Source organism: Hyla sarda, assembly GCF_029499605.1.
Source record: "Hyla sarda isolate aHylSar1 chromosome 1 unlocalized genomic scaffold, aHylSar1.hap1 SUPER_1_unloc_15, whole genome shotgun sequence".
In the NCBI taxonomy this organism is placed as follows: Eukaryota; Metazoa; Chordata; class Amphibia; order Anura; family Hylidae; genus Hyla; species Hyla sarda.
In genome coordinates this window covers 29,847-44,615 of record NW_026607576.1, presented here as the reverse complement: position 1 = coordinate 44,615, position 14,769 = coordinate 29,847, and the positions used below count along the sequence as shown (strand labels likewise).

Genomic DNA, 14,769 nt, shown 5'->3' with positions numbered 1-14,769 from the left:
ACAAATATATGAGAACCCTTAGTGTACAGGAGTCTCCTCTCCATGATGTATCTAATCTGTATCTAATCATTATGGACATCACACAAATATATGAGAACTCTTAGTGTACAGGAGTCTCCTCTCCATGATGTATCTAATCTGTATCTAATCATTATGGACATCACACAAATATATGAGAACCCTTAGTGTACAGGAATCTTCTCTCCATGATGTATCTAATCTGTATCTAATCATTATGCGCTGTAGACATCACACAAGTAATGAAATTCCTTACAATTCAATCCTTTATTTAGAAGATAATAAAATACACTCGGGCAGCATGAATAGACAGGAAAAGACTGACGGGTTTCGGGTGCACAGTGGTCTTAGTCAGCGTCTACATATGAACATAGGCTGAAGGTAAAACCTTCCTGACAATCACAAATGACTTCACCTGACTATAGGCTGAACTACATCCCCAGCACATTAGGGGTTAATCATCAGGAAGGAGTTTGTGTATATAGATATATAGCACATAATGATAATACAGGCGTCTTCCTACAACTTTACATCACAGACTAGAAGGAACAAAGATGAATATTCAAGAGACGTCTACTGCAAACTAAGTGTATAAAGCTGTAAGATGTGAGGAGTTCACACGTATCGCACTCATCTCCCCTCACAGGTGTGCAAACACACCCACACACCAGGAACGGGACGGTTATTACTACAAATCACCCCGGGGTTATATAGGGATCGGACCCTCCATCTCCCTATACAATCCCTGACCCTAAAGAATCATCGGAAACCCCTAATATAATGCTATCATCTTGTATTATAGACTCCGCCCTCCTATGCTTTATAGCATTAGAACTGATGGACTGTGGGCGGTCCCAGGGGTGTAAATACTTTCACACATTCCAAACAAGAACCTGGTTTATCCTCTGTGATAGGATATCCTCGTCATTTCACCCAATCATAAAATTACTATGGCTTCTCTCTTGTGTGAATTCTCTCATGGGTAATAAGATTTGATTTCTGCTTAAAACATTTCCCACATTCTGAACATGAATATGGCTTCTCTCCTGTGTGACTTCTCTGATGTATAACAAGAGATGATTTTTGTTTAAAACATTTCCCACATTCTGAACATGAATATGGCTCCTCTCCTGTGTGAATTCTCTCATGTGTAACGAGATTTGATGCACTTGAAAAACATTTCCCACATTCTGAACATGAATATGCTGTCTCTCCTGTGTGACTTCACTGATGTATAACAAGATATGATTTAGTTGTAAAACATTTCCCACATTCTGAACATGAATATGACTTCTCTCCTGTGTGAATTCTCTCATGTGTAACAAGATTTGATTTATTTGTAAAGCATTTCCCACATTCTGAACATGAATATGGCTTCACTCCTGTGTGACTTCTCTGATGTATAACAAGAGATGATTTTTGTTTAAAACATTTCCCACATTCTGAACATGAATATGGCTCCTCTCCTGTGTGAATCCTCTCATGTGTAACGAGATTTACTTTCTGTTTAAAACATTTCCCACATTCTGAGCATGAATACGGCTTCTCTCCTGTGTGAATTCTCTCATGTTTAACAAGATCTACTTTCTGACCAAAGTGTTTCCCACATTCTGAACATGAATATGGCTTCTCTCCTGTGTGAATTCTCTCATGTCTAGCAAGCTTTGATGAAGTTGTAAAACATTTACCACATTCTGAACATGAATACGGCTTCTCTCCTGTGTGAATTCTCTCATGTTTAATAAGATGTGATTTCTGTCTAAAACATTTCCCACATTCTAAACATGAATATGGCTTCTCTCCTGTGTGACTTCTCTCATGTACAACAAGCTGTGATTTAGAATTAAAACATTTTTCACATTCTGAACATGAATATGGCTTTTCTTCTGTGTGAATTATTTCATGTCTATTAAGAAGTGATTTCTGTATAAAACATTTCCCACATTCTGAACATGAATATGGCTTCTCTCCTGTGTGAGTTCTCTTATGTGTATCAAGCAGTGATTTTTGCGAAAAGCATTTTCCACATTCTGAACATGAATATGGCTTCTCTCCTGTGTGACTTCTCTGATGTATAACAACCTCTGATTTAGATTTAAAACATTTTCCACATTCTGAACATGAATATGGCTTCTTTCTTAAGTGACTTCTTCTGTGTGTAACAAGATCTGCTCTTTTTTTAAACTGTTTCCCACATTCATCACATTGGATCCTTTTCCCCTCTTTCTGACTTGTCCTTGTGGTAACAATTTGGGGTTGGTGAGGAGAAGGTTCCACATGATCAGGGGGATTATTATATGATAGATCTGGATGGACATTAGGGGTAAGGAGGTCTTCTCCTGAGGAGCGCTCAATGATCTCTCCATCTTCTCCTGAGGAGCGCTCCATGATCTCTCCATCTTCTCCTGAGCAGCGCTCCATGATCTCTCCATCTTGTCCTGAGGAGCGCTCCATGATCTCTCCATCTTCTCCTGAGTAGCGCTCCATGATCTCTCCATCTTCTCCTGAGTAGCGCTCCATGATCTCTCCATCTTGTCCTGAGGAGCGCTCCATGATCTCTCCATCTTGTCCTGAGGAGCGCTCCATGATCTCTCCATCTTCTCCTGAGGAGCGCTCAATGATCTCTCCATCTTCTCCTGAGGAGCGCTCCATGATCTCTCCATCTTCTCCTGAGCAGCGCTCCATGATCTCTCCATCTTGTCCTGAGGAGCGCTCCATGATCTCTCCATCTTCTCCTGAGTAGCGCTCCATGATCTCTCCATCTTCTCCTGAGTAGCGCTCCATGATCTCTCCATCTTGTCCTGAGGAGCGCTCCATGATCTCTCCATCTTGTCCTGAGGAGCGCTCCATGATCTCTCCATCTTCTCCTGAGGAGCGCTCCATGATCTCTCCATCTTCTCCTGAGGAGCGCTCCATGATCTCTCCATCTTCTCCTGAGGAGCGCTCCATGATCTCTCCATCTTCTCCTGAGCAGCGCTCCATGATCTCTCCATCTTCTCCTGAGGAGCGCTCCATGATCTCTCCATCTTCTCCTGAGGGGCGCTCCATGATCTCTCCATCTTGTCCTGAGTAGCGCTCCATGATCTCTCCATCTTCTCCTGAGGGGCGCTCCATAATCTCTCCATCTTCTCCTGAGTAGCGCTCCATGATCTCTGATGTTTCTTTCTTTCTGGGATGTCCTGTTGGGATAAAATGGATTTAGTTAATTAGTAAGGCGTCTTTCCCACTATAAAATTCATCCGTTTGATGTTCCGTTATGAAAACCCTGAAAATCGGCCATTAAACGTCTGTTTGAAAATCCCATTATAGTCGATTGGATTTTTACATTATCCATTTTAATCCGTTATGAATAACAGACGTTATTTTGTGGCTGAAGATAATAACGGGAGAATTAGTGCATGTGCTATTTCTTCTCTTCATTCTCCCGTCACAAAATAACGTCCGTTATTCATAACGGATTAAAACGGATTAACGCCAATCATCGTGCGGGATCATAAACATAACATTCCGTTACGAAATAGGTTTATTTGATTTCACTATCAATAAGAAAAAGGAGAGGGGTTTACAATTTATTATGGGAGGGGATTAAATTGTTATTAGGGGAGGGAGGGGCTTCTATATATTTTATGTTAATTTATTCCGCTATTACATAACACTGATCAGTGAAATCAGTGATCTACTTGTATAGTTGGCAGACCGCACAAGACGACCGACAATCATGCTGCACGGAGGGGGGTAAAAGACCTTAGGTTGCCATTTAACCCATCAGACCCCTGTGATCAAGCTGCAGAGTTCCATGAGGTCAGGGTGTACATGTATGTTCTGGTGGGTTTAGGACCAGGCGGTCAGGGTGTACATGTATGTTCTGGTGGGTTTAGGACCAGGTGGTCAGGGTGTTCATGTATGTTCTGGTGGGTTTAGGATCAGGCAGTCAGGGTGTCCATGTATGTTCTGGTGGGTTTAGGATCAGGCAGTCAGCGTGTCCATGTATGTTCTGGTGGGTTTAGGACCAGGCAGTCAGGGTGTCCATGTATGTTCTGGTGGGTTTAGGATCAGGCGGTCAGGGTGTCCATGTATGTTCTGGTGGGTTTAGGACCAGGCGGTCAGGGTGTCCATGTATGTTCTGGTGGGTTTAGGACCAGGCGGTCAGGGTGTACATGTATGTTCTGGTGGGTTTAGGACCAGGCGGTCAGGGTGTCCATGTATGTTCTGGTGGGTTTAGGACCAGGCGGTCAGGGTGTCCATGTATGTTCTGGAGGGTTTAGGACCAGGCGGTCAGGGTGTCCATGTATGTTCTGGTGGGTTTAGGACCAGGCGGTCAGGGTGTCCATGTATGTTCTGGTGGGTTTAGGACCAGGCGGTCAGGGTGTCCATGTATGTTCTGGTAGGTTTAGGACAAGGCGGTCAGGGTGTCCATGTATGTTCTGGTGGGTTTAGGATCAGGCGATCAGGGTGTACATGTATGTTCTGGTGGGTTTAGGACCAGGCGGTCAGGGTGTCCATGTATGTTCTGGTGGGTTTAGGACCAGGCGGTCAGGGTGTACATGTATGTTCTGGTGGGTTTAGGACCAGGCGGTCAGGGTGTCCATGTATGTTCTGGTAGGTTTAGGACAAGGCGGTCAGGGTGTACATGTATGTTCTGGTGGGTTTAGGACCCGGCGGTCAGGGTGTACATGTATGTTCTGGTGGGTTTAGGACCCGGCGGTCAGGGTGTACATGTATGTTCTGGTGGGTTTAAGACCAGGCGGTCAGCGTGTACATGTATGTTCTGGGGGGTTTAGGACCAGGCGGTCAGGGTGTCCATGTATGTTCTGGTGGGTTTAGGATCAGGCGGTCAGGGTGTCCATGTATGTTCTGTTGGGTTTAGGACCAGGAGGTCAGGATGTACATGTATGTTCTGGTGGGTTTAGGACCAGGCGGTCAGGGTGTACATGTATGTTCTGGAGGGTTTAGGACCAGGCGGTCAGGGTGTCCATGTATGTTCTAGTGGGTTTAGGATCAGGCGATCAGGGTGTCCATGTATGTTCTGGAGGGTTTAGGACAAGGCGGTCAGGGTGTCCATGTATGTTCTGGTGGGTTTAGGACCAGGCGGTCAGGGTGTCCTTGTATGTTCTGGAGGGTTTAGGACAAGGCGGTCAGGGTGTCCATGTATGTTCTGGTGGGTTTAGGACCAGGCGGTCAGGGTGTCCATGTATGTTCTGGAGGGTTTAGGACAAGGCGGTCAGGGTGTCCATGTATGTTCTGGTGGGTTTAGGACCAGGCGGTCAGGGTGTCCATGTATGTTCTGGTGGGTTTAGGACCAGGCGGTCAGGGTGTCCATGTATGTTCTGGTGGGTTTAGGACCAGGCGGTCAGGGTGTCCATGTATGTTCTGGTGGGTTTAGGACCAGGCGGTCAGGGTGTCCATGTATGTTCTGGTGGGTTTAGGACCAGGCGGTCAGGGTGTCCATGTATGTTCTGGTGGGTTTAGGACCAGGCGGTCAGGGTGTACATGTATGTTCTGGTGGGTTTAGGACCAGGTGGTCAGGGTGTCCATGTATGTTCTGGTGGGTTTAGGACCCGGCGGTCAGGGTGTCCATGTATGTTCTGGAGGGTTTAGGACAAGGCGGTCAGGGTGTACATGTATGTTCTGGTAGGTTTAGGACCAGGCGGTCAGGGTGTCCATGTATGTTCTGGTGGGTTTAGGATCAGGCAGTCAGGGTGTCCATGTATGTTCTGGTGGGTTTAGGATCAGGCAGTCAGGGTGTCCATGTATGTTCTGGTGGGTTTAGGACCCGGCGGTCAGGGTGTACATGTATGTTCTGGTGGGTTGAGAACCAGGCGGTCAGGGTGTCCATGTATAAAGTTTTGTACTACTCTTTAACTCCTTAAGGACATATCTGGGCTCGGGAAGCCAATCAGGAGGCAGTTTAGGGGTCAGAGGCACCAGGGAATACAGAGAGCAGCAGCCACCATTATAGGTAGAGCAGAAGTGTGCGCCATGTGTAAAAGAACAGTCCAGATAGGTGCAGGAGCCTCCACTATATATCCCGTGTACAGAACAGTCCAGATAGGTGCAGGAGCCTCCACTATATATCCTGTGTACAGAACAGTCCAGATAGGTGCAGGAGCCTCCACTATATATCCTGTGTACAGAACAGTCCAGATAGATGCAGGAGCCTCCACTATATATCCTGTGTACAGAACAGTCCAGATAGGTGCAGGAGCCTCCACTATATATATCCTGTGTACAGAACAGTCCAGATAGGTGCAGGAGCCTCCACTATATATCCTGTGTACAGAACAGTCCAGATAGGTGCAGGAGCCTCCACTTTATATCCTGTGTACAGAACAGCCCAGATAGGTGCAGGAGCCTCCACTATATATATCCTGTGTACAGAACAGTCCAGATAGGTGCAGGAGCCTCCACTATATATCCCGTGTACAGAACAGTCCAGATAGGTGCAGGAGCCTCCACTATATATATCCTGTGTACAGAACAGCCCAGATAGGTGCAGGAGCCTCCACTATATATATCCTGTGTACAGAACAGTCCAGATAGGTGCAGGAGCCTCCACTATATATCCCGTGTACAGAACAGCCCAGATAGGTGCAGGAGCCTTCACTATATATATCCTGTGTACAGAACAGTCCAGATAGATGCAGGAGCCTCCACTATATATCCCGTGTACAGAACAGTCCAGATAGGTGCAGGAGCCTCCACTATATATCCCCTGTACAGAACAGTCCAGATAGGTGCAGGAGCCTCCACTATATATCCCGTGTACAGAACAGTCCAGATAGGTGCAGGAGCCTCCATTATATATCCCGTGTACAGAACAGTCCAGATAGGTGCAGGAGCCTCCACTATATATATCCTGTGTACAGAACAGTCCAGATAGGTGCAGGAGCCTCCACTATATATCCCGTGTACAGAACAGTCCAGATAGGTGCAGGAGCCTCCACTATATATATCCCGTGTACAGAACAGTCCAGATAGGTGCAGGAGCCTCCACTATATATCCCGTGTACAGAACAGTCCAGATAGGTGCAGGAGCCTCCACTATATATCCCGTGTACAGAACAGTCCAGATAGGTGCAGGAGCCTCCACTATATATCCCGTGTACAGAACAGTCCAGATAGATGCAGGAGCCTCCACTATATATCCCGTGTACAGAACAGTCCAGATAGGTGCAGGAGCCTCCACTATATATTCTGTGTACAGAACAGTCCAGATAGGTGCAGGAGCCTCCACTATATATCCTGTGTACAGAACAGTCCAGATAGGTGCAGGAGCCTCCACTATATATCCTGTGTACAGAACAGTCCAGATAGGTGCAGGAGCCTCCACTATATATCCCGTGTACAGAACAGTCCAGATAGGTGCAGGAGCCTCCACTATATATCCTGTGTACAGAACAGCCCAGATAGGTGCAGGAGCTTCCACTATATATCCTGTGTACAGAACAGTCCAGATAGATGCAGGAGCCTCCACTATATATATCCTGTGTACAGAACAGTCCAGATAGGTGCAGGAGCCTCCACTATATATCCCGTGTACAGAACAGTCCAGATAGGTGCAGGAGCCTCCACTATATATCCCGTGTACAGAACAGTCCAGATAGGTGCAGGAGCCTCCACTATATATCCCGTGTACAGAACAGTCCAGATAGGTGCAGGAGCCTCCACTATATATCCCGTGTACAGAACAGCCCAGATAGGTGCAGGAGCCTCCACTATATATCCCGTGTACAGAACAGTCCAGATAGGTGCAGGAGCCTCCACTATATATCCCGTGTACAGAACAGCCCAGATAGGTGCAGGAGCCTCCACTATATATCCCGTGTACAGAACAGTCCAGATAGGTGCAGGAGCGTCCACTATATATCCCGTGTACAGAACAGTCCAGATAGATGCAGGAGCCTCCACTATATATCCCCTGTACAGAACAGTCCAGATAGGTGCAGGAGCCTCCACTATATATCCCGTGTACAGAACAGTCCAGATAGGTGCAGGAGCCTCCACTATATATCCTGTGTACAGAACAGTCCAGATAGGTGCAGGAGCCTCCACTATATATCCCGTGTACAGAACAGTCCAGATAGGTGCAGGAGCCTCCACTATATATATCCCGTGTACAGAACAGTCCAGATAGGTGCAGGAGCCTCCACTATATATTCTGTGTACAGAACAGTCCAGATATGTGCAGGAGCCTCCACTATATATATCCTGTGTACAGAACAGTCCAGATAGGTGCAGGAGCCTCCACTATATATATCCTGTGTACAGAACAGTCCAGATAGGTGCAGGAGCCTCCACTATATATCCTGTGTACAGAACAGTCCAGATAGGTGCAGGAGCCTCCACTATATATCCTGTATACAGAACAGTCCAGATAGGTGCAGGAGCCTCCACTATATATATCCTGTGTACAGAACAGTCCAGATAGGTGCAGGAGCCTCCACTATATATCCTGTGTACAGAACAGCCCAGATAGGTGCAGGAGCTTCCACTATATATCCCATGTACAGAACAGTCCAGATAGGTGCAGGAGCCTCCACTATATATCCCGTGTACAGAACAGTCCAGATAGGTGCAGGAGCCTCCACTATATATCCCGTGTACAGAACAGTCCAGATAGGTGCAGGAGCCTCCACTATATATCCTGTGTACAGAACAGTCCAGATAGGTGCAGGAGCCTCCACTATATATATCCTGTGTACAGAACAGTCCAGATAGGTGCAGGAGCCTCCACTATATATCCCGTGTACAGAACAGTCCAGATAGGTGCAGGAGCCTCCACTATATATATCCTGTGTACAGAACAGTCCAGATAGGTGCAGGAGCCTCCACTATATATATCCCGTGTACAGAACAGTCCAGATAGGTGCAGGAGCCTCCACTATATATATCCTGTGTACAGAACAGTCCAAATTGATGCAGGAGCCTCCACTATATATATCCTGTGTACAGAACAGTCCAGATAGGTGCAGGAGCCTCCACTATATATCCCGTGTACAGAACAGTCCAGATAGGTGCAGGAGCCTCCACTATATATCCCGTGTACAGAACAGTCCAGATAGATGCAGGAGCCTCCACTAAATATCCCGTGTACAGAACAGTCCAGATAGGTGCAGGAGCCTCCACTATATATATCCTGTGTACAGAACAGTCCAGATAGGTGCAGGAGCCTCCACTATATATGCCGTGTACAGAACAGTCCAGATAGGTGCAGGAGCCTCCACTATATATCCCGTGTACAGAACAGTCCAGATAGGTGCAGGAGCCTCCACTATATATATCCTGTGTACAGAACAGTCCAGATAGGTGCAGGAGCCTCCACTATATATCCTGTGTACAGAACAGTCCAGATAGGTGCAGGAGCCTCCACTATATATATCCTGTGTACAGAACAGTCCAGATAGGTGCAGGAGCTTCCACTATATATCCTGTGTACAGAACAGTCCAGATAGGTGCAGGAGCCTCCACTATATATATCCTGTGTACAGAACAGTCCAGATAGGTGCAGGAGCCTCCACTATATATATCCTGTGTACAGAACAGTCCAGATAGGTGCAGGAGCCTCCACTATATATATCCTGTGTACAGAACAGTCCAGATAGGTGCAGGAGCCTCCACTATATATATCCTGTGTACAGAACAGCCCAGATAGGTGCAGGAGCCTCCACTATATATCCTGTATACAGAACAGCCCAGATAGGTGCAGGAGCCTCCACTATATATCCTGTGTACAGAACAGTCCAGATAGGTGTGTGGTGTTCCGGTACAGGACTTGGTCCTGTCCCTCAGTCAGTGTCCCCTCAGCCAGAGTCCCTCCATGCTGGTAGGGCTCTCCTGGAGGGCTGTCCCCTAGTTGCCTCATATAACTGTCCAGAAATGTATATATTTATTATATTTTATTATAGTATATTGATATACAGGATCTTTGGTCATGGGCTGTAGCCCTCCACTATATATCCTGTGTACAGAACAGTCCAGATAGGTGCAGGAGCCTCCACTATATATCCTGTGTACAGAACAGTCCAGATAGGTGCAGGAGCCTCCACTATATATCCTGTGTACAGAACAGTCCAGATAGGTGCAGGAGCCTCCACTATATATATCCTGTGTACAGAACAGTCCAGATAGGTGCAGGAGCCTCCACTATATATCCTGTGTACAGAACAGTCCAGATAGGTGCAGGAGCCTCCACTATATATATCCTGTGTACAGAACAGTCCAGATAGGTGCAGGAGCCTCCACTATATATCCTGTGTACAGAACAGTCCAGATAGGTGCAGGAGCCTCCACTATATATCCCGTGTACAGAACAGCCCAGATAGGTGCAGGAGCCTCCACTATATATATCCTGTGTACAGAACAGTCCAGATAGGTGCAGGAGCCTCCACTATATATATCCTGTGTACAGAACAGTCCAGATAGGTGCAGGAGCCTCCACTATATATCCTGTGTACAGAACAGTCCAGATAGGTGCAGGAGCCTCCACTATATATATCCTGTGTACAGAACAGTCCAGATAGGTGCAGGAGCCTCCACTATATATATCCTGTGTACAGAACAGTCCAGATAGGTGCAGGAGCCTCCACTATATATATCCTGTGTACAGAACAGTCCAGATAGGTGCAGGAGCCTCCACTATATATATCCCGTGTACAGAACAGTCCAGATAGGTGCAGGAGCTTCCACTATATATCCTGTGTACAGAACAGTCCAGATAGGTGCAGGAGCCTCCACTATATATCCCGTGTACAGAACAGCCCAGATAGGTGCAGGAGCCTCCACTATATATATCCTGTGTACAGAACAGTCCAGATAGGTGCAGGAGCCTCCACTATATATCCTGTGTACAGAACAGTCCAGATAGGTGCAGGAGCCTCCACTATATATCCTGTGTACAGAACAGTCCAGATAGGTGCAGGAGCCAACACTATATATATCCTGTGTACAGAACAGTCCAGATAGGTGCAGGAGCCTCCACTATATATCCTGTGTACAGAACAGTCCAGATAGGTGCAGGAGCCTCCACTATATATATCCTGTGTACAGAACAGTCCAGATAGGTGCAGGAGCCTCCACTATATATATCCTGTGTACAGAACAGTCCAGATAGGTGCAGGAGCCTCCACTATATATCCTGTGTACAGAACAGTCCAGATAGGTGCAGGAGCCTCCACTATATATATCCTGTGTACAGAACAGTTCAGATAGGTGCAGGAGCCTCCACTATATATATCCTGTGTACAGAACAGTCCAGATAGGTGCAGGAGCCTCCACCATCATTGTGCGGTGGTTTCAAACTGTAGCCCTCCAGCTGTTGCAAAACTACAAATCCCAGCATGCCTAAACAGCTCTCTGGGCATGCTGGGAGTTGTAGTTTTTCAACATCTGGAGGACTACAGTTTAGAGTGGTCTCAGACTGTAGCCCTCCAGATGTTGCTAAGCAACTCACCGGCTTCCGTAGGATCCACGGAGCTGCTTCGCCGTCCTCTTCTTCAGTCGATCGTCACATACTGCCGTCGCCGATGGGTGAGTGGACTTCGCCGCCCGGTGCCCTTCGGTTCCCCATTCTTCCCCGCCTATTGTGGGTGGGCAGAACCGGGAAACCGAAAGTAAAGCCCCCCGCCCCCGATCTGCTATTGGTCATCGCGTCTTGATGACCAATAGCAGGGATAGGAGGGGTGGCACCCCTGCCACCTCACTCCTATCCCTTCAGGGGGATCATGGGTGTTATGGACAAGCATGATCCCCCTTCTATTCCGGGTCACCATAGACCCGTATGACCCGGAATTGTCGCAAATTGAAAGTGTGAATTCACTTGCGATTTGCGCAGATCGCCGACATGGGGAGGTGCCTTCTGATCAATATCAGCAGTCACCCCGGTCCGGTCCCCGCATTCCCACGGGCGTACAGGTACGCCCTGGGTCCTTAAGTACCAGGGACCAAAGGCGTACCTGTACGCCCTGGGTCCCTATGTGGTTAAAGGGCCGACGCATCCAATCAAGATGTCAGCGCCTACAGCATCACCGCCACCGCCTGACCAGCAGGATGGTGGTGCTCCAGCGACCCCGTCAGGGGGTCACCACAACAAGCAAGAAGAATGCTACCCACTACACCTCCGGCTCAACATCTTAACTTGGGAGCTCCTGTAGCCGCACCTGTCTTCCCAGGGAATCCAGTCCTCCCCACCAACAATGGGGATCCCTTCACACTGCGTGACTTCAAAGAAAAGATCCAGAGTCTTTGTTTTTTATTCTTTTCCCCCTAATCAGAAGGTGCAGTTACTTACGGGACAGCTATAGGGGTCTGCATTGGAAGAGGTCCGCACCTGGCCAGCTGCCGATAAGGCTACAGTGGAGCAGATTTTTGAGGGACTCTACCAAGTGTTCAAGTCCCCCTCCCCTTCTTAGGTGTTACGCCGAGCGCTCCGGGTCCCTGCTCCTCCCCGGAGCGCTCGTGGCGTCCCTCTCTCTGCAGCACCCCGGTCAGACCCGCTGACCGGGAGCGCTGCACTGTCAGCGGGGATGCGATTCGCATAGCGGGACGCGCCCGCTCGCGAATCGCATCCCAAGTCACTTACCTGTCCCGGTCCCCGGCTGTCATGCTCTGGCGCGCGCGGCTCCGCTCTCTAGGGCGCGCGCGCGCCAGCTCTCTGAGATTTAAAGGGCCAGTGCACCAATGATGGTGCCTGGCCCAATCTTCCTGATTAGTTTCCACCTGTGCACTCCCTACTTATACCTCACTTCCCCTGCACTCCCTTGCCGGATCTTGTTGCCCTTGTGCCAGAGAAAGCCTTTCCTTGAGTGTTCCTAGCCTGTGTTCCAGACCTCCTGCCGTTGCCCCTGACTACGATCCTTGCTGCCTGCCCTGACCTTCTGCTACGTCCGACCTTGCTCTTGCCTTATCCCTTGTACCATGCCTATCTCAGCAGTCAGAGAGGTTGAGCCGTTGCCGGTGGATACGACCTGGTTGCTACCGCCGCTGCAAGACCATCCCGCTTTGCGGCGGGCTCTGGTGAAAACCAGTAGCTACTTAGAACCGGTCCACCGACACGGTCCACGCCAATCCCTCTCTGACACAGAGGATCCACCTCCAGCCTGCCGAATCGTGACAGTAGATCCGGCCATGGATTCCGCTGAGGTGCCGCTGTCAAGTCTTGCCGACATTTCCACGGTGATCGCCCAGCAATCCCTAATGATCACCCAACGAAATCACCAGCTGTCATACTTGACCACCGTGACACAGCAACTTCAGTCACAGATACAGCAGCTGCTGCCGCAGATACAGCAACTTCAGTCACAGACACAGCAGCTGCAACAGCAACAACCATCTCCTCCGCCGGCTCCTGCAACTCCTCCGCAGCGACCGGCCGCTCCTAACCCCCACTTGTCCCTGCCGGACAAATTTGATGGGGACTCTAGACTCTGCCGTGGTCTCCTGCCTGGGAAGGCCCTGCCATGTGCCACACCGCTCGGAGCACCTCTCTCACAGTATCCTTTGCAATCCACCCCTGTGCCTCCCGCCGAGGAGGCTATGCAAGTGGATCGGTCTCGCCTGACCCCTGAAGAGAGGACTCGCCGCAGAAAGAAAGATTTACTTCTATACTGCACTGTGCGTTACCGCACAGAACCCCTGCTCTTGAGCATGGAATTGCATCTCGAAAAAATTGAACTTTTTGTTTTGCCCAAATGCTCCTCTGAAGTCCTCCTCGGTCTGCCATGGCTCCAACGCCACTCCTCTACCCTTGTCTGGACCACCGGGGAGATCAAGAGCTGGGGTGCTTCTTGCCACAGAAAATGCCTCACGTCTGCTCCCAGTCCCGTCAGTCAAACCTCTGTGTCTCCTCCTTTACCTGGTCTCCCCAAGGCCTATCTGGACTATGCTGTGTCTCCTCCTCACAGCCCCCGTCCTGTTAACACTCTGCCCCGTGCCAAGCTTTACCCTCTTCCCTCCCTCCCCACTCCCACGCCTTCTTGTGTGCCCGCTGTTGATGAGGTTTCCCGGGGCTTCGCCACCGTCTGGAAAAAGACTCTAAAATTCCTCATACTAGCCTCATCCCGGGTGAAGAAGCTTGCCGGAAAAAAGAGAAGAGCTCCTCCTGTTTTTGCGTGGCTCTCCGCCAAGTATATCCGCTTCCGTGTCCCCAGTTTTTATCTGGGACCACGTTATCTTGGACCCTTTGAAGTGAAATGCCTAGAGGAAGCTACTCCTGTCTCCGGGTCCTCAGACGTCTTCCGGATTAAAGAATTTTCAGGTCCCAAAAAGAGGGGGAGACCCAAGGGGGGGGGGTACTGTTACGCCGAGCGCTCCGGGTCCCTGCTCCTCCCCGGAGCGCTCGTGGCGTCCCTCTCTCTGCAGCACCCCGGTCAGACCCGCTGACCGGGAGCGCTGCACTGTCAGCGGGGATGCGATTCGCATAGCGGGACGCGCCCGCTCGCGAATCGCATTCCAAGTCACTTACCTGTCCCGGTCCCCGGCTGTCATGCTCTGGCGCGCACGGCTCCGCTCTCTAGGGCGCGCACGCGCCAGCTCTCTGAGATTTAAAGGGCCAGTGCACCAATGATGGTGCCTGGCCCAATCTTCCTGATTAGTTTCCACCTGTGCACTCCCTACTTATACCTCACTTCCCCTGCACTCCCTTGCCGGATCTTGTTGCCCTTGTGCCAGAGAAAGCCTTTCCTTGAGTGTTCCTAGCCTGTGTTCCAGACCTCCTGCCGTTGCCCCTGACTACGATCCTTGCTGCCTGCCCTGACC

At 49.2% G+C, this 14,769-nt stretch overlaps 1 protein-coding gene across 1 annotated transcript; it reads right to left on the bottom strand.

The window, feature by feature from the left end:
• Positions 1–196: 196 nt before the first annotated feature.
• Positions 197–3,809, bottom strand: LOC130298002 (oocyte zinc finger protein XlCOF22-like). Its single transcript, XM_056550881.1, has one exon. It carries the CDS (start codon positions 3,163–3,165, stop codon positions 1,243–1,245), a length of 1,923 nt encoding a protein of 640 aa, XP_056406856.1. The 5' UTR covers positions 3,166–3,809; the 3' UTR covers positions 197–1,242.
• Positions 3,810–14,769: the final 10,960 nt, after the last annotated feature.

Bases quoted from the DNA above. Each gene is read 5' to 3' on its own strand.
- LOC130298002 (XM_056550881.1), bottom strand. From the start codon at position 3,165: ATGGAGCGCTACTCAGGAGAAGATGGAGAGATTATGGAGCGCCCCTCA.